Source organism: Mastigoproctus giganteus, chromosome 9 (genome assembly GCF_048544385.1).
Source record: "Mastigoproctus giganteus isolate SK-2022 chromosome 9, ASM4854438v1, whole genome shotgun sequence".
Lineage (NCBI taxonomy): Eukaryota > Metazoa > Arthropoda > Arachnida > Uropygi > Thelyphonidae > Mastigoproctus > Mastigoproctus giganteus.
This window is the reverse complement of record NC_143583.1, coordinates 152,464,176-152,487,601: the sequence shown is the minus strand read 5'-3', so window position 1 is coordinate 152,487,601 and position 23,426 is coordinate 152,464,176. Positions and strand designations below refer to the sequence as shown.

The window sequence follows — 23,426 nt, the reverse complement described above, 5'->3', positions numbered from 1 at the left end:
AAGGATCATTATTGATAGTAGTATTTATGAGGCGGTTCCAGGCATTTTTCTTTCCATGATATATAGTATTAAAATACGTTCACCTGGCAGTCACATAGATATGCTCCAGACTTTCTCTTTCTTCTCTGGGCCTATTACCTCTCTTTGCTCTTTGAAAATCCCTTCATGAATTCTTTACATTTCTCCTGAGATCACGCACAGGCAGCATGAGAAGAACAAAGACCAGCTATCTTGGTCACTGTGATTTCAGGAGCAGCAACAACTAGAGCTGCCCAGATTCTAGCAAGTGTTGCTGCCTTGACCAGAAATATCTGTATTAAACCGAATGACCCTACAGCCGGAAGGAAGACCTTTGACTGTGCCTTTATAAGAATAGACTTCTTGAAGTCCAAGAATATGTATGTTATGTTCAGTTATTATTTTGAAGAGATCATATGCAACAGAGATGCAGTTCAGTTGCAGCACATTAAAGTTTCCTCTAAAATCCATATTTGTATTTGATGTACTAGGCATAATATGTTCTTATTTTGGTAACTTCTTGGGCTCATATATTCGGGACACTTACTACCTCTGTACGATTGATCTGTCTTTTGCTTTCGAGCCTTACAGTTGGGGCAAACAATGAGAGCCTCCTTATATGGACATTCAGTTATATGGTGACCAATTTAACCACAATGGCCACAAGTGCTATCAACCTGGTTAAAATTCCTGGCCAAGTGGACATAATTTAAACAATGGAAACATCAAGACGCTATTAAAAAGTCCTTCACACCATGGATAGACCAAGTAATATAGATCCTACCACCAGAACCCATAATTGCTCTTCTAATCCCACCCGAAGTTTCAATGATCCAATGACTATTGTTTCTAATCCTAGATTTAATTTTGAATCTAATTTTAGTATTTTGTTTAAATTCCTCCTCTGAGATGCCCAACTCATGAAAGCTTTTGATGCCCAACATCATAAACTATCAAAGTTCGAGACAGCTTTTTAGGAAGATCAACCGAGAGCTTCAGCTCTTTAAATTTTTCACAATTTTTAAGTTTTTCTAAATCTGAATTCGTAGCCATCAAAATTCCTTTTTCTCTTAACTTTCTTACAGATTTAATTTTTACTTTTTTAAATTCATCTTTAAGCCTTTTAGACACCTCAGATTTCACTTCTGCACTGATTTTGTACACATTGTCTTTGCCTGCATGAACAATAATTACATGTTTGGGCAGAGGCCCTCTCACATCCAAATTCAGAACATTTTGTATGCCCACATTTAAGGCAGCCACGCCTGCATAGCTTAGTGCCATAGGAACAGCAGGCAAATTTCTTTCCTTGACAATCCTAGTATTTAATTTCTCCTTTTCCATAGACAGGTCAAGCAAAAACCTCTCCATTGAGTTGCAGATTTTATTGACTTCTATAACCATTTTGGAAGTCCTCTATCCCCATCTTTTAAAACTTCTAATAAATTATTCTTTAATGAGAAAACAAAGTCAAATTCCCGTTCAGAATACCTTGATTATTTATATTGTTGGAAGAGTCATTCAACTCAACTCGAGTTGAATGCAAAGGCAGAAACTGCTATTTCCAGAAATTTTCTGAAATCTTTTGCAAAGGTTCTTGAAAATCTGTCAAACATTCCAAACCATGTTTGTGGCTATGGTCAAATTATCTGGCATAGATGGAGAAGAATGCACATTAGACATGATTAAAGAGGCCTGTGCGCTCTGGATTCATTATTATAAAAACTAAAATTACTGTAACACAGAGCGAAAATGGATACAAAAATAGATTGTGACAAGTTTAATAATAGGAAATATACATATATTAGATTGGATACATACAAACAAAAAGCTTTCGGCTGTTTTGTCAACCGTCCTCAGTTAAACTGACAGTTAAGAATGGAGCATGAGGGCGTGTACTGCCAACCTTGTACATGAAGTGCATGATTAATTGTTGGATGTTGAAGCCTGTGGCCGTGATGCATGTGGACATTGCCAGCGTTTGTCAATAGTCAGGATTGCTGTTTCGATGATAGGGTGGACTTGACATCCACTGTTCCTGTTGACTGAGGTATTGGAGCATTTGATGTTCAACGACTCCAACCAGGCGTGTTGTCAATAGTGGTGCGACTTATCCACAATCACGACATTGCGGTGTGGGTCATGTTGTGGTGGGTTGCCCAAACGTGTTCGGCAATAGCTGAGTGCTCCACATCCACTAAGCGGATTGCTCTTTTGTATTCGGAAAGGTGTTTTTCGAGCCGTCTCCAGTTTCCCCAATGTAGCAGCTAGTGCAGTCACGGCAAGAGATGTGGTAGACCAATCCGCTTTGTAGTAAGGTGGGGACTGGTGTTTTTACTTTAGAGATGAGGGATCGTAATTTTCTGCCTGGGAGTTGTATGCATTTTATCCCATGTGATTTTAAGACTCTACAAACTTGTTGTGATAGGTTTGGGTAGTATGGGATACAGGTGCTCGCAGCTGAGTCATTACCTTGGATGTTTCTGTTGGTCGCTACATGGCCATGTGTCTGTAGGTCACACCTGTCAAGGGTATTGATGGGATAGCCACACCTCGTAAGATCCACCTTGACTTTAGTAATTTCGGTGGGCCTCTCATTTACAGAGCTAGAGTGTGACTAGGCACGAGTTAGCAAGGTTCATGCAGTAGCAAGAAGATGGCTACGCGCGTGTGCTGACTGGAAGTTGGTAAATTGGCCAGCACACATTGGTTTACGATGGACACTTGTCTTCAAGCGCGTGCCCTTGCGCCGGACAGGGGTGTCTAAGTATGGTATGGTGTTGTCCATACCATACTCCTTGCCACTGCACGAACCTTGCTAACTCATGCCTGGACACACTCTAGCTCTGTAAAAGAGAGGCGCACCGAAATTACTAAAGTCAAGGCGGATCTTGCGAGGTGTGGCTATCCCATCAATACCCTTGAAAGGTGTGACCTACAGACACATGGCCACGTAGCGACCAACAGAAACATCCAAGGTAATGACTCAGCCGCGAGCGCCTTTACCCCATACTACCCAAACCTATCACAACAGGTTTGTAGAGTCTTAAAATCACATGGGATAAAATGCGTACACCTCCCAGGCAGAAAATTACGATCCCTCATCTCTAAGGTAAAAACACCGGTCCCCACCTTACTACAAAGCAGATTGGTCTACCGCATCTCTTGCCGTGACTGCAGTAGCTGCTACATCGGGGAAACTGGAGACGGCTCGAAAAACACCTTTCCGAATACAAAAGAGCAATCCGCTTAGTGGATGTGGAGCACTCAGCTACTGCCGAACACGTTTGGGCAACCCACCACGACATTGACCCACACCGCAATGTAGTGATTGTGGATAAGTCCCACCACTATTGAAGACGTGCCTGGTTGGAGTCGTTGAACATCAAATGCTCCAATACCTCAGTCAACAGGAACAGTGGATGTCAAGTCCACCCTATCATCAAAACAGCAATCCTGACTATTGACAAACGCTGGCAATGTCCGCATGCATCACAGCCACAGGCTTCAACATCCAACAATTAATCACGCACTTCACGTACAAGATTAGTATTAGTAACGGCCACATGGTGCAAGAAAGCCTATGGCTTATGCTGCACCAGCCAAAAAAAAAAAAAAAAATCCGAACAAAACAATGATAAAAACAAAAAATAAATAAATAAGTAAATAAATAAAATAAATAACTAAATAATAATAATTAATAAATAAAATAAAATAAAATAAAAAATAAATAACAAGGAAATTAAACTTATCATCCTATGCGCTTCCCTTACCCGAAAGTACTATCCAGATGACCTTTGAATTTCCCCATACTACCCAAACCTATCACAACTGTGATAGGTTTGGCAGTACACGCCCTCATGCTTCATTCTCAACTGTCAGTTTAACTGAGGAAGGTTCACAAAACAAAAGCTTTTTGTTTGTATGTATCTAATCTAATATATGTATATTTCCTATTATTAAACTTGTCACAATCTATTTTTGTATCCGTTTTCGCTCTGTGTTACAGTAATTTTCTTTTTGATAATCACATGAGACATATTTACTAATGCCAAACAAACTAAATATATTTACAACCAAGTATACTTAATTACAATTTAAAACAAAGCATATCAAACATCAACACTGGAAAGAAGTCCAAGTCTAAAAAGATTTACTAGTTCAACTGTGGTCACAGTTCCAATTTAACACTTCACCCAGAAACTAAATGAAAAATCTTAAGATTACCAATTAAGTGCCAAAAGTCCTTGGCCGACAAACAGTTCCTCCCTGATAAATCAATTCTAACCAGGGCAGTAACAGCTCTCCATAACAGTTCTATAATGCTTAATTAAGTGTATTTTGCCAATAGCCAAGATACCAACTGAAAACAAGTCAATTTTCAAAATTCCATAACTTCGTTATTTATCACCAGGGTTGCTCAAAAATTCTCAAAATGAATTAAATTCCTGATGTTCCCGAACACCAGATGTGGTCTCAATCTGTACAATAGGAACAGAGATATGGCCTCTAATATGGTGACTAAATGATAGCCCAAACAAGCCCAAATGACACTTGAATGGCACTACTATATGACTAACGAAAAGTTTGATTTTTCACTTAAAAAATCAATAATTATTATTTATAAAAGGGTTCGTAGGGGCCCTTACCAAAGCCTTTAACAATATATAAACACATATAATCCATTTTATTTCCAATGTCACAATTTGAAAAAGGCAGCACCCAAACCACACTTTCCCTCCATTTTTCCTGCCACATTGCCATTTTGGAAGGAAACACTAGAGGAACACAAGATAGTAGACAATATCAAATACCTGTAGTGCAAGAGCCAACGTACCTTAAAGCAAAAACCAGGCTAGTGAAGGTGGTAAAGCCAAAAGTGTGCCCTAATCACCAACAGCCTTCTTGCAGTCCAAAAAATATTTGAATCTAATTGTTCTGCTCAAAATTAGGAAGAACAGGTCTACTAACTAGAAGAAATCAAACTGTCATTTAAAATCTAAGCTTTTTCTTTGCAGCCATATTGAGTAAGTACAGGTAAACAGCTGAAAAAAGCAGTTTTTGTCTGAGTCCATTCTGAGATGGACTCAGAATGGACCAAAACTCGAAATGTCAGCCATGAAAACTATGCCATTTGACCTACCAAACATTCATAGTCTTCTGGGTATAGTTTACTAAAGGGGAGGGGTTGCCGAAAATCACAATATTGAAATGATAATCCAAGAGCTAACTAAACAAGCTAATTCACATCACTAAGGCATCGTACTAATAGTAACTAGAGGCCATAAGAATTCTTCTGTGACAGTGTAATGGAAAAACCTATACAGCTTCAGAAACCTGGAATAACTCACAAGGGAATCCCTACTCCCTTCGCCTGAGATCAGCTAACTAGAATGTGACTGGAGAAGCCTAAAGAATTCCTCTGTGACAATGTAGTGGCAAAACCATTATACTGTCACAGAAAGGATGCTGCTAAAATTTCTTAACAGTGTAGTGCATGATACAAATAACTCATATTTTGTGTAGTAAGATTTAATCTTTTAAGATTTTACTATTAGTAAGACTAAGTAATTCTTTTTACCGTGATGCTTGTTGTCATCAACACAAATTGATGTTAGCTCATATTAAATCTGATAACTTTAGCTTCTGGATGTAGATGTATTGAAATACTATACTGGTTAATTATAAATATGTTGCCTGTTTGATTTCATCTACAAACCAGTTGTTGAAAAATAAATTGTTGCCCATCACATGCATGACTAACAGAAGTGAATGCATACTATGACACTATAAGTTGCATTGTGCAAAAAAAAAAAAGGGGGGAGAGTTTAAAAAAAGGAAGAGGTTAGAAAAATAACAGAGAAGTAGTTTTATATAACAGCACTAAGTGTGAAAGTATGTAACTGTTTTTAGTAGCAAGAAATGGTTAAACTGCCAAAATAAAAGACATTAGTTGATTAATGGCTTTATTTTGCTTTTTAACCAATAAGGAAAGGCAAGAGGATCAAAACTGAGTTTGAAATCCTTGTTAGTGATTTAAACCAACAACTGAACAATGATATGGGGAACTAGCAATTTATAAATCAAGTTCCTGCAGATGGAAAACTGTAACCAAAAGCAGATTTTAATTAGAGCATAATGTTAAATGTGTCTCACTAGTGAAGAGAACAAAGGGGTACTCTTTTGAAGAAAGGCTTAAGTTCTGCCAATTGCAGCGACTGGAGACTAGGCACCTATGAGGTGATCTGATTAAGGTGTATAAAGGCCTTGAATGGTTTGAACAGGCGGCTCAATGCTGATGAGATTCTTTCTCTTGCTCAAATTATAAACCTGAAGGGGGCATAAACTCAAATTGAGGAAAGACAGTTGTAGAACAGATGTGTGGAAATTTGCCTTTAGCCAGCGGGTAGTTGATTGCTGAAACAATCTATCATTGTGGAAGTTGACAGATTAAATAAATTCAAGGAAGAAGTGGACAAACTTTTGGAGTGAATGGATGGGTGAAATGGGAAGGTTTTTTTTTTTTTTTTTGGCTGATGCTATATAAGGTTGCTTTCTTGCATCATATTCCTCTGTTAATGCTAACGCTAAAACAAACAAACAAATTTACAAAGTTTGACCCATTCAAAAGATAAAGCTAAACCATTACCATCTTTTCTTTTTTTTTAAATAAATGGTTTTCTACCAAAGTGTTCCACTTTGGTAGAAAACTGCCTTTCCTGTTGGATGAAGCAGGCATTTAATTTAAGAATTGCATGATTGGTCTAAGAGCAGATAATTCAAGTAAATTGATCTGTGCCAAAAAAGGCCAACTTATAGGAAATGTGTTGTTTATATGAAAAGGTTTTTTTTTTTTTTTTTTTTGATTTGGTAGTTGTTGGCGCATCGGCTTCTGTGGCCATATTGCACCTCCCAAGGTTTTTGCAGTACTTTGATCCAAGCCCGAGGCGGGAATCGAACCCGCGACCTTTGGGTTGCCGGGCAGGCACTTTACCCACTCGGCTAGCCCGGTCGGCTATATGAAAAGGAGTTGACTTTGATTTGATATTTTAGAACACTGGTGCTCCAGATACTTTGGAATATCAGCACATTTGTGAACTTAACAGTTTGACATATTGGAAAGTAATTGAGAAAGCTAGAACCTGATTACAGCAGTAAAGGCAAACCCAAGGTTAACTCAGAAACTAAGGATTAAAGGAAATTGGTGCAGTCAGACTTTTTTGGGGGGAAAGACTATGGCACGTTTAGCCTTAACTTAATTTGAATATAAAAAGGTTAATAATTGTATATATTAATTTTCACCCTTTGTGTGTTTTCTTCTTTTAATTCTCAGTTCACATTCTATTCCACACTCTCATAATTCTCATTTTATGAAACATTCACAGTGCTTTTTTTTTCTAATTTTTTTTTTTTTTTGCTTTTTTTTACTTCTATTTGGCAAATAGAAGTAAAAAAATCTTTATCACTTTATCAAGATAAATCAAGAGTTAGTACTAAAAATAAGTGTTTGAAAATGGATCAATTTGAAAATGGATAATAATAATAATAAAACATGGATATAGGAGTTGAAAAGCAATCTCTCCCATACAGGTAACATGATATTCTAAGAATGAAAATCTGAACACTACTCTGCTTGAATAAGAAATAATTTATTCAATGACAGTTGGCACTTTTTGATATACAGGTCGAATAATACTTAACTAAATACACATCGGCAAAAATACAAAATAAAATAAAAACTAGAAGCTTGGTTTAGGATTATTCAGCCTATATGTTAGAGCGACAACCGCCATTCAATAAATTATTGATTTTTTAATGCAGGGTAGTAGTGTTCCACCTTTCATTCTTAAAATATCAAAACATGAATATAATGGAAAATATTAAATAATGGAAAAATATTTAAATTTTTAATCAGAAATTCTTACCGATGCCATGATAGGTATGGAAGTACCAAAGAGATCAGGTACTGTTTTTCCTATTTCGCCACTGCCAAACATAATAATGAATTATAATAAATAAATTAAAAGGTACTTGCATCAAATTTATAATATATATTAAGAATTTACTTTTCTGTAAAATTACTTTTACAAATCAGTCACTGATCAATTTCGGCAATGATACAAGTTTTGTTAATTCAACTTCGACCTGGAGAAATTGTGTAAGCCTAATGGGATATTTTATCTCAACATGCATTGCACTTGTTAGAAGAAGGAACTGCATTTTGTAGAGATGGGATACACATGAACAGATTTCATGAAAAAAAAATTGCTGACACTACTGAAACAGTGTTAGGTGTTTTGAAAAACTGCTAGCCTGTAGGGATTCAGACTACTAACATAATGGTAGCTAAAGGTGAATATAGATCCAATTCTTGCACTACTTCAATCTATCTTATTGGAACATATGGTAACTAGGAAAGTAGTGGTGGTGGTGGGGCAGGCAGAGCCTGTTTGGGGGTTCTACCAACACTAACATTGTCCCATTGTTTTACAGATAGAGCTGGTTAGGAGATAATGAAAAAGCAATGGGAAATTACTAAATAGTTGTTCAGAGGGTGCTAAAATCAACCTACCCAACTGGAAAATTGGTGGGGGGAAAGGAGCAATTCCTTAACCTTTCCCAGAGTATGAATGGTTTTGAGATCTTCGAGCAAGTACTCCATCTCTTATCTGTGTTTCCAAGTAATTGTAGACACAGTTCATAACAAATGGCAGCATGTAAACAGCTTTTAAAATTGGAAGAGGAAAAAGGATAGCATGCCTGCCAAACACAGTTGTCCAGTGTGGGCTTACAAAAGCTGTAATTCAATAGAACTCAGATCCAGAGTTGATAACAATTGCAGCAAGTGATATATAAATAGATACAGAAGATATTATTTCATCAAAAAAGTAATAATGATTTCTTTTAATTATGAACAGACTTTTGACAAATTGCACTCTAATGTTGGGTTGTCAAAATAATATTTAAAAGCACTAAGAAAACAATGCCACTGTAATAACTTCATTAATTTACTGTGTAAAGTTAAGTTAAGGGCATATAGCATTTGCAATTAAATTATGAGCCTGTATTTAAAAGCCCTTATATACAGTATTCATTTTTAAAAATTTTCAATACTCTGTGAAGAAACACACTCCATAGAGGCTACTAGAGAAAAACTTGCAGCCAGTGTAATAACAAAAACTTGTTCACAAAACTCACAACTCAGGGCCCACTCATGATCACAAAACTCACCTGGAAGTTACCAGAACCTGATATGTATACTGGTAGCATCAGAAAGCAGGAGTCTTTCAACAGCATGGTCTAATGATGGGTATTGGTAAGATACCTTAAATGTATAGTGGTTTGGGAAATAACCTTAATAAACTATATTATTAATCTCACCTGGAAGTGTTGAACAACTGACATTTGTTACAGTTACAAAGAACATGAAAAGACAAATTCTCATGTTGTTGTTTTTTTTACCAGCACTAGGAGTACAGTTATTAAATTTGAGGAACTGAATAAATTCAAGTTTGACATATTAGAAATGTAGAAGCTTTTGGTTTTTGGTTTTTTTTTTTTTTTTTTAGGAGCATTAGCAACTAAGGCCATATTGCTCCGGTGCGGTGGTCATTCCCTGACATTTCCACATCCTCCGTATTTGGTGGTGACGGGCTCGAACCCCGGTCTAATCAAGAAGTGTGTGTTACGCACTGCTGCTCCTTCCCACGTGGCAACGGAGGCGCCAAATGTAGAAGCATGGTGCCATAATGATATGGTGGATGCAGAATTTGAATATGATAAGTAAAATTTATGCAGGAAAAGAGAAAGGACAGAAGAGAAGGAAATTATATGAGTCCCCCTGCAGTAGGATATCCTGGTGATACCACTGACATATTCATTAGATGAGAAATCGCAAGATATTACTAAGTCAGTCTGGTATGATATACACAATAAAAATGAAAAAATGAGATTGAGAGTGCAACGAATGAATATAATAACAATTTACATAGAAAAATGGGATGGGTGAACAGATATGAATTTATTATCATGAGGTAACTTCAATTTTCCAGAGACAGGTTGAGATTTGTCACAGACTGCTATAGTTTTTGTAATCTGAGCTTGTGAATTTTGTTCTAAAAGCTTTTGGCTAAATAGTATTAGCAGAGGCATATGATGCAAGAAAGCAAGCTTATACAGCATCACCCGTTAAAAAAAAAACTTTCCCATTTCATCCATCCATTAACTCCAAATGTCTGTCTAATTCTACCTTGAATTTATTTAAGCTGCCAACTTCTACAACTACAGATGGAAGTTTGTTCCAGCAATCAACCACTGGTTGGCTAGATCAAATTTCTGCACATCTATTCTACAACTGTCTTTCCTTAATTTGAATTTATGCCTCCTCAGGCGACTAAACTGGGCTTAAACCATTCAAGGCCTTATACACCTCAATCAGATCACCCTGCAGGTGCCTAGTCTCCAGAGACTACAATTTACAGAACTTAAGTCTTTCTTTCTAAGAGCAACCCATTGTTCCATTCACCAATCTCTTTGCCTGTCTCTGTACTCGTTCAAGCAGCTCTACATCCTTCCTAAAATGAGGCCTCGAGACCTGTATACAGTACTCAAGGTGTGGTCCGATCTTTGCCTTATACAAGGGGGATAATCACCTCCTTATCCCTCCTAAAAAAATTCCTGTATATCATTTACAAGACACTATGAGCTATTCTTGCAGCCTGTCTGCACTGCTCAAAAAACTTTGTATATGATTGCACAATTACCCCCAGGTCTTTTTCATTCTCTACCAACCTTAGTGTAGTACCACACAGTTGATACGGTTACTCTGGGGTTACTGCTATCCAGTGGTGTATTCGGGCAGGAATGCACCGGAACAATATTCCGGTACTTTTTTCTAAATGTCATGACAGAAAATCATTATATTTATACACCTAATATTACGAAACAGTGGCATAATCAAGGGAGATCTCATTCGTTGGATCTCTTTATCTAACACATTGTACCTTAGTAAGAAACGTTCAAGTTTCATTACTACTAAAAAATATATATTAATAGTAATCTTTAAAATTAATACATTTCTTTAAAAATCTATTTAAAAACAAAAATATAAATTTCGCAATGAAACTTGAACATTTCTTACTAAAGTACAATATGTTAGATAAAGAGATCCAACGAATGAGATACACTGTGATGCGTGCGAACGCTGCATTTTGATTTGCCGTTAGCTGAACACTAGAACCGATTGTTCTACGAACCGTGAATCTGAAGTCTGATTTATGTGGTGTTATCATCTAGTCTTCTGGAGAACGAGCGTTCCAATACTATTTTTTTTTAGCAATACGCCTCTGCTGCTATCCACATGTAGTACTTTACATTTGTCAACGTTAACCTTCAGTTGCCACCTCTCAGCCATCTGCTCAACTTTTCTAGATCCTGTTGCAGTAGCATACTGTCATTAATAATCCTGCCAACCTTCGTATTGTCTGCAAACTTAGACATTAAGCCTGATATACCTTCATTAATATCACTGATAAATACAGAAAACAATAATGGGCCCAACACAGACCCCTGGGGGACACCACTAATAACATTAGTCCATGAAGAGCAGTGTCCATTGATTACTACTCTGTCTCCTTCTCCCACTCAACTATCCCTTTATCCATAGCAGCAACTTGCCTTTAATGCCAACTGCTCCAACTGTTCCATGTGCAACAGTATCAAAAGTTTTCCTGAAATCCAAGTATATGATATCAAAATTATTTTTTTGCTTCCAACTCCTATGCGACCTCATTGTAGTATCCAATCAAATTGGTCAGACAAGACTTACCCTTATGACTTACCTTAACAAATGCTTTTTGAATTGGTGTCACATTTGCTCAACTCCAGTCCATGGAAGCTCTCATAATTATGGCTAGGAGTTTGCTTACTTCCTTTGCTGTCTCCTTTAATATAACTGGGTAAATCCCATTCACCCCAGTTGCCTTTCTTATGTTTAACTTCAACGTTTGCTCCTCCACTTTGCTTTCAGTTATTACAAAATCATTTAGCTCCCTGCTAGAGTTTGATAAAACTTCTGGCATTCCCTGCCCTGAATAACTCCTCATGTTGAATGTAAATGCAAAATTCTCATTCAGTTTGTCAGATACCTGAGCAGGGTCCTCAATAGTTGAACAATTGATATCAAGTAAAAACAGTTTACATAAATAAAGAACTCTTTGCTGTTTTTCTTTGCATCCGCTGCTAAAGATTTCTTGTAACCTTCCTTCGCCTGCCTAAACTCCTTTGTGACTTGATTACAAACTAGCTTATATGTGTCGTAGGCTTCAGTGTCACCGGATGATTTTTATGCATCTTATGCATTTTTATTTTCTACCATGAGTTAGATTAGTAATTTGAATGCTCCCCATTTAGAATTTGCTGTTTGTAACATCATCAATTGGCCCCGCTGTATAGACTTTAAAAACTGTATCAGACCATCGTAGTCACCTTTATGAAAAAAATGAAAGCAAAATCCCTTCCCTTTACCCCTGACGGTAGTTACATCTTTGAGTAAATCCATGTCGGCACATTATGATCACTGCCACTTAGTGATTCCTTTATCTGCAGATTCTTAATGCATGAAGAATCACTGATGATAATCAGATCAAGAGTATTACTTCCCCTTGCTGCCTCTCGAACATGCTGCTGTAGAAAACAATCATCTGATAAATCCACAAAACTGTTGCTAGTGTGCAAGTGACTAATCCACAAGTTCCAGTTTAAATCTGAGAAGTTAAAATCTTATAGGAAAGTCTGATTTACTGGCCCACTCTATTTCTCTGGAGAGTTGTCCGTTATACTCATCACAGTCATTAGGCCTATAACACACTCCTACTCTCAAATTTTGCTTTCCCTGTGCTTATGTCATACCAAACTGACTCAACATAGCACTGGCCATCCATGTCAACTGGATGCACTGCCTTAGATTTTGTGTGTTTCTTAACTAACAGCATAACCCCTCCTATCCTGTCTATCCTTCCTGTACACATTGTATGGGAAGGATAGACATTGTGCTTCACTTCACATAAATTCCGTCATTTCACAGTGGTTACTAAATGTTTCCGCTGTTTGACTTATAGCTGTTTGTTTGTTATTTGGTTTTTAGGAGCATTAGCAACTAAGGCCATATTGCTCCGGGATATGCGGTGGTCATTCCTTGACCTTTCCGCATACTCCGTATTTGGTGGTGACGGGCTCGAACCCCGGTCTAATCAAGAAGCATGTGCTACGCACTGCTGCTCCTTCCCACCTGGCTACGGAGGCGCCCTTTGACTTATAGCCATTCAGCTTTAAATTTTACACATAGTACTGTGTTTTGTGGCCACTGTGGAGGCGGCAGACATGTGTTTGCTGAATGCACACACAAGGAAGAACCCCCCCCCCCTCGGTGTGTTAATTGTAAAAGACGTTGCATCTTTTACAATTGACAAGAGATTATCAGCATTCAGTCCAAGACAGTAACTGTCCGGAGTATAAATGAGCTGTTGAACTAGTAAACCAGAAAACTCATAATGAATAACATGGCCCCTACAAATTTTTCTAATGTTGTGGATGTGAATCTTGAGGGTATAAAAATACTGCAAATAAACTGCAAGCGTTCACGAGTGATCATGGATGAAGTAAGATTGGCAATGATTAAAATAATTATGATCTTATATGTTTTCAAGAACCTTATTATTCGGCCCAAGTTGGGGGACTTGATTCACAGGGTTATGGGATTCCTGTTATCCCTCAGAAGGGCCTCCGTAGCCAGGTGGGAAGGAGCAGCAGTGCATAGCACACGTTTCTTGATTAGACCGAGGTTCAAGTCCGTCACCACCAAATATGGAGGATGCGGAAAGGTCAGGAATGACTACCGCATATTCACAGAGCAATATGGCCTTAGTTGCTAATGCTCCTAACAACAAAACATACCATCCCTCAGAATTGTTCACTCTATAGAAACTCCATCCTAAAACTGCAATAGCAATATGTAATCATGAATTAGTAGTGACAACCATCTTGGGAGTGTACAGACACTGTAACTTGTCTTCTGATCTCGTCTCCAAATTATTATTTTTCGTCTAGTTTCTCTGTATTTTCCTCCGTCGGCAGATATTCAAACATTCTTACATCAGCTGGATCATATATGCACAAAATTTGCTTCAGGGAATTTAATTATATGTGCTGACTTAAATACCAAATCATCTTTTTGGCGCAGCAGAATTTCAGACAACAGAGGTTCTGCTATGGAAGATTTAATATTGTCTTATAATTTAGTAGATCAAAATTTGCCAAACAGACCTTACACATTCTTCTCTGTAATGGAACATCAAACATTGGTGCAACTATCACCTCTGTTAAACTGGACGGACAGATAACTAATTGAAATGTTCTACCATCACTTATTAACAGTGATCATAATGCTATAGTATTCAGTACCAAACTCACAGTTAGAAATGCAGATCTACAGCTGGTGGACTTAAGATATTCCATGGAAAAAATTAAATGGGACAAGTTGAAGAATTTTCTCAATTTGTTCTTTCGTCCTGAGGTGGCTTCTACTTTAAATTCTTTATCTGCCATAGAACGCTCAAACTATGTTCAGTCACACTTATTCCTTGCTATGAGCTACTCTGCTAAACGTAAACAATCCAGATGCCCATCTGTTCTCTGGTGGACTTTGGAACTTACTGCATTAAGAACCCAAACCACGAATGCTAGGAAAACTTACCAACGAAACAGGCACCTAGCAGACACTGATGTCCAGAGACTGAAACAACAATACAGTGATCTAAGGAAAAGGCTACATAAAGCCGTTGCAGATGCCAAAATTGAATGTTGGCAAAATTTTGTTCGTAACACAGGAAACACCGAACCGTGGGGTCTAGTACAGAAGATTTCCAGGAACAAGTTAATCTCAGGAGACATGTATAACACTGTTATAGTGGACAGACAAGAAACCATGGACTGGTACTCTACTGTTGATACTATTGTAAATAAGCTTTTTCCTCAAGACAATCCAGAGGATGATTCTCTCGAACAAGCAGAAATTAGGAGAGACAATCAACAATACATTGGAACATGTGACATCAATCCTTTTGCTCTCATTGAACTAGGAATAGCTGTTTCCAAACTAAACAGTAACAAATGTCCAGGGATAGATCTGATAGAAAACCAGATAATAGTCAAATTTTACGACCTATTTCCTAATATCCTCCTCAATCTCATGAACAAGTGCTATATCGAGGGAGTCTTACAAAACTGTGGAAGATTGCCCTACTTAAAGTTTTACATAAGCCTGGGAAGTCGACATCTGATCCCAGGGCATATAGACCAATCTCCCTATTGGCAAACTTGGGGAAACTTTTTGAAAGGCTCCTCTCTCCAAGAATACAAAAAATGTTACAGGATAACCATCTGTGTTCAATTAATCAGTTTGGATTTAAAAAAATGTTCTTCAACAGAAGATGCCATTGCCACCCTCAAGAACTATGTGGAAAACTCCCAAGCTAAGTACGTGTTGGCAGTGTTTGTTGACTTTGAGGGGGCTTTTTACATTGTATGGTGGGAGAGTGCCCTCGTGTCACTGTGCTTGGGAAGATGTGACAACCATACTTATAGAGTCATCAGGTCCTACTTCCAGGACAGATCCATTAGAATTTGTGCAAAACACCTAGTGTATTCAGCTACCGTTTCCAGAGGATGCCCTCAGGAGTCGGTACTTCAGCCTCTCCTCTGGAATGCATCTTAGATCAGTGGATGACAAAATACTATGCAGAGGCTATGAAAATCACTTACGCTGACGACTTAGTAATTGCTGTTGAAGGAGGATACTCGAGAGGACAAAATGCAAATTATATTAAATGACCTATTTGTATGGACCAAACTTAGTAAACTAAAAATATCACGAACAAAGACTAACTCTATGACCTTCAAAGCTCATTTTAACTATAATCGACCTCCTGAGATCTTGATAAACAACTCTCAAATCCCGTATGTATCCCAAAACAAATATTTAAGGCATCCTAATCAATGATACATTAAGCTTTCTGCCACATGTAGATAAACATTGAGATAAAATAAGGAATTTTACTGCCTCAATAATAAGAATATCAAGGAAAGAATGCGGACTTAGTAAAAGGATCTTGTTTTTATATTATAAAACAATATTTCTGCCAATAGTCTCATATGCGGCACCCATTTGGTATCATAGAGTCACAACAGTTAAAATGAAAATGAAACTTATTTCTCTTCAAAGATCCATGTTATTATCTGTTTTAAATTCCCCTAGAACTGTATCAAACAACGCATTACAAGTCTTAGCAGGATCCATTCTCTTGGATCTGTATATCGTATTCAAAGGGATGACAGGTCGGCTTAGGAAAGGTTTGGCTTCGGAACTAATGGGAATAACATCTGATCCAGTGAATGAGGTCAAACGAGAGAAGAAAATATTGTGGGAACATCTGACATCTGTGTGGCAGGATCGGTGGAATGCCAGCGAACATGGAATAGTTAAGAGGCAATTTATAACCAAAGTAGACTTTACTGCCGCCAAGGAAATAAATCCTTGATTTGCTCCTTCAATGAATACAACATACTTAATAACAAGACATGGCTCCCTCAGAGGCAAGTTACATGAACGTGGACTTGAGCCAGTCCCTTACTGTACTTGTGGGGGTGTGAAAACTTGGTCTCATGTTTTATTCGACTGCCCACAGTATCTTCAGGCACATCTAGAGTTGTTTAGCAGTGTACCGGATCTGCTAGAGGATAACGCAAGTCCCTTGGTTGAAAGCAGTAGGAATTTTAATGCTTTACAGAACATTTTCAGTGACTACTTTTAAAAGAAGACTAGAAATAAGTTCCCTTCACCCTTGAGTAAATTAGCTGTAGGATGTACAGATGAATTATTAAAGAAACATATACTAAGAATATTTGATTAGTTTCTCAGCTGGTTGGAAGTCACAGATCGGATGCTTTTTTTTTTTTTTTTTTTTATGAGAACCCCAAACACGAAAGGTATCAAAACCTATAGTACTTAGTACCGTGCATGGGTTGAAGGAGAAGTATGGGGAGATGGGGATGCCGGAAACTTTGCTCTAGAGACTAAACATGGGTTTCACCACTTCAAGCCTCCAATAAGCTGTTGTTGTTGTTTGGTTTTTAGGAGCATTAGCAACTAAGGCCATATTGCTCCGGGATATGCGGTGGTCATTCCCTGACCTTTCCGCATCCTCTGTATTTGGTGGTGATGGGCTCGAACCCCGGTCTAATCAAGAAGCGTGTGCTACGCACTGCTGCTCCTTCCCACCTGGCTACGGAGGCGCCTACCTCCAATAAGCAAAGTGGTGGTATTTCACCGGTTGATGAAAGTCATCTACCACCTCAGGTGTTAACAGGATTCTCTAAAAAATGTTGAATGGTTCTGGGGCGTGATACGTGAAATTAAAAACTAAGGAACTGAATGGAAACATAGTTTACAAGCATAACTTATTCTGAAACTTATACAGTTATACCTAATGACCTTGTGTGGTCTTAAGTGACATCTATATTTGTGACCATATACATATGAACTACAACATACATGAACTTAATGAAAGTGCTTTTCACAATGTGAACTTTTGAAAGTGAAAATACTCCATATGCTTAACTGTGGACTGCCATTAGAATTCCAAATCATACACAAGATCTAGTTTAAGATTCTCGGGAAAAAGAGAATAATTAGGAGTCTTCAACAACTAGAAGAGAACTACCTGAAGAAGAGTTTTTTAAGAATTATACTGGCACAGAATGGAGAAGACTACTGGGACTGACTTCTTTCTTGAATGAAATCAAACTGGACAGTTTACCTTGTGACTTCATTTGAAAATAAGAAAATGTACTGAGAACATTTGGACTGTGGGGAAAAAGACTAAGACCTTAGGAAATCATGTATATATGTTAATTTACATTAATATATAATTAATATACGTTAATATAACGTATAATAATATACATTAATATTATGCTATGTGCATTTAATTATTTTAAATATATGTTAATATAACTGTTACCATTGTTTTGCCAGAACATCCTCCTAGCCTTGGATTGGATGGTCCTGGTGATGACTTGGGAACAAAAATTACATATCTTCTAAGATCAGGAATGTTTGGTCGAGAAACTCAGGCCATAAATGTATATAACTACTAGGTTTTTTTTGTTTTTTTTTTTTTGGCTCTCAGGTATGGGCAACTTGGGAGCAGAATTGCAGACATCTGCGAGAATTGCTGTACTTCTGGGCTGCGAGAATTGCTGTACTTCTGGGCTGCGAGAATTGCTGTACCTCTGGGCGCGAGATTTTCAGTGGTAATTACACCAGTACAGGATGACAGTTGACTGCAGGCCTGGTGCTAGGGATGAGCACCAGGATGCAGCTGCCTATGTGTTGGCTGCACCCTGGTGGAAAGTGGCTGGACACAAATAAAACAGCACACATTAATATTTACACACATACACTTACACTTTTTCAGGCCCATTATGCAGAAATGCAGAATTTCTGCACCATAACAGAGTAAAGGGAGGAAGTGTTATGATGTTAATTAAGAAAAACATAAAATCAAAAGAAGTGCACCCAGTTGATATAGATGAACAGTGCACTGTTGAGTCAGTTTGGTGTGACATAAGCACTGCGAAAGCAAATAAGAGTAGGAGTGTGTTATAGGCCTAATGACTCGAATGACTACAATCAACAATTATACAGAAAAATAGAGTGGGCCAGTAAATCAGAATGTCTTATAATGGGGGATTTTAACTTCCCAGATATTGACTGGAACTTGTGGGTTGGTCACTCACACACTAGTCAGACTTTTGTGGATTTATTAGATGATTGTTTCCTGCAGCAGCATGTTCGAGAGGCAACCAGAGAGAGTAATACTCTTGATCTGGTTATCAGCAGTGATCATTCGTGTATTAAGAATTTGCAGATAAAGGAACCACTAGGTGGCAGTGATCACAGTGTACTGATGTGGGATTTACTTAAAGATATAATTACCATCAGGGGTAAAGGAAAGGGTTTTTGATTCCGTAAAGGTGAGTACAGTGGTCTGAGAAAGTTTTTAAATTCTATACAGTGGAATAAACTGACAATATTACCAACAGTGAATTCTAAGTGGGAAGCATTCAAGGAATTAATCATGGATGCTACTAAAAGTTTCATACCTATTAAGAAATATTGTTCAAGGTTTAGGCCTAAACGGTTATCAAATGAACTAATGAGACTCGTAACAGAGAAGAAAAATGCATGGGATGCATATAAATTATCAAGCGACTCAGAAGCCTATGGGAGATATAAGCTAGTCTGTAATCAGGTCACAAAGGAGGTTAGGCATGCGAAGGCAGATTATGAGAAATCCTTGGCAAAATATGCTAAGAAAAACAGCAAGGATTTCTTTACTTATATAAACTCTAAAAGGAAGGAGATGAATCTGATTGGTCCACTTGACATCGATGGTTCAACTGTTGATGATCCTGCCCAGATAGCAAACAAACTGAATGAGTATTTTGCATCTACATTCACACATGAGGAGTTAAGGTTTGAAAATGGCAGAAGGTTATCAAATTGTAGCAGGATACTTAATGATTTTCTAATAAATGAGAGCAAAGTGGAGGAGAAATTGTTGAAGTTAAACATAAGAAAAGCACCTGGGGTGGATGGGATCTATCCAGTTATATTAAAGGAGGCGGTGGCAAAGCAACTAAGCAAACCCTTAGCCATAATTATGAGAGCATCCTTGGACTCAGGGGTGGTTCCCACGGACTAGAGATGTGCAAATGTATCCCCAATTCACAAAGATGGATCGAAGGGTGACACGAGTAATTACAGACCAGTTAGTTTAACTTCTGTTCCGGGTAAAATAATGGAGTCACTGGTTAAAGATGCATTGCAGGATCATCTAGACAAGACTGCAGCAATAATTCAGAGACAGCATGGGTTTGTTCAGGGAAAGTCTTGTCTGACAAATTTGATAGGATATTATGATGTGGTTACAAAGGAACTGGATGCAAAAAATTATTTTGATATCATATATTTGGATTTCAGGAAAGCTTTTGACACTGTTGCGCATGAAAGACTATTGTACAAATTGGAGCAGAATGGTATTAAGGGTAAGTTGCTACAATGGATAAAAGGATGGTTAAGTGGGAGAAGACAGAAGGTGGTAATCAATGGGTGCTGCTCTTCGTGGTTCGGTGTTGGGTCCACTTTTGTTTTGTATATTTATCAATGATATTGATGAAGGTATATCAGGCTTAATGTCGAAGTTCACAGATGATACAAAGGTTGGCAGGGTTGTTAATGACAGTAATGGCAGTGTGCTACTGCAACAGGATCTAGATAATTTGGGCAGATGGGCTAAGAAGTGGCAACTGAAGTTTAACCTTGACAAATGCAAAGTACTGCATATGGGTAGAAGTAACCCCAGAGAAAAGTACCAACTGTGTGCTACTATTCTTAAGGTGGTAGAAAATGAAAAAGACCTGGGAGTAATTGTGCAGGCAGATATGAAATTTTCTGAGCAATACAGACAGGCGGTCAGGGCAGGTCATGGGGTCAATGATATATAGGAATTTTGCTAGCAGGGAAAAGAAGGTGATTATCCCTCTGTATAAGGCAATGGTCAGGCCACACCTTGAGTACTGCGTACAGGTCTGGAGGCCTCATTTTAGGAAGGATGTAGATTTACTTGAGCGTGTACAGAGAAGGGCAACAAGATTGCTGAGGGGAATGAAGGGATTCTCTTACCAAGAGAGGCTTAAGATCTGCAAATTGCAGTGGCTGGTGACTAGGCACCTGCGCGGTGATCTCATTGAGGTGTATAAGGCCTTGAATGGGTTGAGCACGCTGAATTCTGATGGGATCCTTCCACTTGTTCAGATTACGAACCTAAGGGGGCATAAATTCAAATTAAGAAAAGACAGATGTAGAATAGATGTGTGGAAATTTGCCTTTGGCCAGCGGGTGGTTAATTGCTGGAACATACTTTCATCTGTCGTTGTGGAAGTTGATAGGTTGAATAAATTTAAGGAGGAACTGGACAGGCATTTGGAGGGAATGGTGTGGTTTTTTTTTTTTTGGCTGATGCTGCATAAGATCATATACATGCTTTCTTGCATCACATGCCACTACTACTACTACTACTACTACAGTCAGTCCTCGTATAACACGTGTTTACACTACACGAATTCGATCATACACGATTTATAAATAGGGGAACAATATCTTATATAACATGAACCGAATTCGCTTATGCACGATTCGTCTTTGTGTTTACAAGAAATGGCAGTCGAACGCGGAATCATCACAACTGAATACAACACAATAGGAATGAAGAGAAGATTCTGAAAATGTATTTATGTATTTTATATCAGTGAAGGGGAAACACATTTCACCTTAATAACGTAAAAACCAACACAATTCCAGCTATCGGTATAATCGCAAATGCAATTAGATCGAGTTTACTACAAGTTAATAACAGATTCCACTAGCATTCCACTATTCTTGACCGTAGCCGAGTGGGCAGGAGCGGGAGTGCAGTAGCACACGCTCTTTGAGTAGACCGGGGTTCAAGCCCCTGACTGCTGAATACGGTCGATCTGCCAACCCGCACTGGACCAGCGTGGTAGATTATGGCCCATTTCCCTCAGCATGAATTGTTGAGGAGGCTTCCATCCTGCAGTGGGTTGCTAATGGCTGCACTTTACTTTACTTACTTTCCACTAGCAGAAACGCAAATGGAAATTGTTTTTATTGTTTTATGGTAGTAAACTCTAGAAATGTGCTTTAGTAAAATGCGAGGTGTTAATCGTGTATCTCTGCCTTTACAGTGTTGTTTATTTAGTTGCTACACGCACGCAGCTTTGTTTATGTGTATGAAGCATGCCTCCTCGTTTTGTAATTGTGCCTTATTCCCTAAAAATGAGTAAAATACTTAAAAGGTGTGAAAAGGAAGCGTCCTGGTGAAGACACTGCAGATTCAGAGAGAAAAATAAAAGCAATATCGATAAACAGAGGCGGACTGGATCAAAAATTCTTACCCAGGAAAATTTGTAGTGGCCTCATACTAGTGTTTATGGGCAAAACCGCACCGGCTTTCAGCCCACCAGGGTTTCCCTGTTAAGGCTTATGGCCAGTCCGCCTCTGTCGATAGAGAAAAAATATGAAATTGTGAAATGCTTTGAGCGAAATGAAAGACCATGTGATTTTGCACATGCCACAGATCTAAATGAGGCAATGCCGAGAATTAAAGAATGCAGAGAAAATAAAAACAACTTTCATAGCAGGAACAACTCAAAGTGTAATTAAAATCCATTAGGTTAAGACACAAAGAATTGGAAGAGATGGAGTAGCTGTCATCTGTTTGGATAGAAAATCAAACAAAAAACAAGTTTGCTTACGATAGAAGCAAAAGCATTAGCAATATTTTATTATGTAATAGTCGTAATAAAATACTTAGGTATTTTATTACGATTATTTATTGTTGTCTGGTAATGTTTTGGTCACAAATGTGTGTTCAATCTTGGGTGGCCGGCACCTAACTCTATTTTTCCCATAGGGCCTGTTTATATTGCCCGATTTTGCATTGCACGAGGGTTTTTAGGAACACAACTATCGTGCTATACGAGGACTGACTGTAAAAAGGTGGAGATGGTCTAATGCCTACGAGGCACCCCGATATAAGAACAAATTCCAATTCTGCATTCCTTATATCTGTGTGACACCACACACAGATATAAGGAATATCCCAACAATATCTGCTTTTGATGTTTTGACCAGCACCTCAAATTCATCAAATATATTTACCAAACTCCTAGCATTGCTTTACATGCAAGTATACATGCACCTGTTCTTATTTCTGGCTACCCTAACACAGCCCATGAATTTACTTGTTCCGGGATTACTCCCAGCAGTCTCTGAAATCCCCAGCAACTTGTTTTCCTGGCTCATTCTAATAGAAGCAGTGCAAGAACCACTTTCACTTCTGCCAGGGGTTACTGTTAACCCATTGAGGGCTCTCATCATATAGTCCCTCCTATCGTGTTTGGCAGAATTGCAGACACTTTCAAATTCAACCCTAACTTGTAGCTTTTTTCCAATGTCATTAGTTCCAACGTGTTCAACAATATCACCTTTTGTGCCCTTAATAGATGATATCTGTCCTACAGTGCCATCAACTTTTGCTACTGGCAGACATACCCTGTTCTGTTCCACCTATCCTTTTTGCACAATATGTTCCCCATTTCCCTGACAATAGTCACAGACAACTAGTTCCTGTGAGACCAGTGCATTCATCTTCGGGGATTGCCACTGTGCTGTCTGATGATCAAGTGCAAACTCTGGCGTTGATCGG

The 23,426-nt window shown here is 38.2% G+C and overlaps 1 protein-coding gene across 1 annotated transcript in view; it reads right to left on the bottom strand.

Moving 5' to 3' along the window:
- Positions 1-23,426, bottom strand: part of LOC150080822 (glycerol kinase 5) — a 376,684-nt gene that overhangs the window by 115,726 nt on the left and 237,532 nt on the right. Inside the window, exon 11 of the mRNA XM_090382163.1 lies at positions 7,944-8,004. Within this exon, the coding sequence (XP_090238289.1) occupies positions 7,944-8,004 (61 nt within the window). The remainder of the gene's footprint in view (positions 1-7,943; positions 8,005-23,426) is intronic.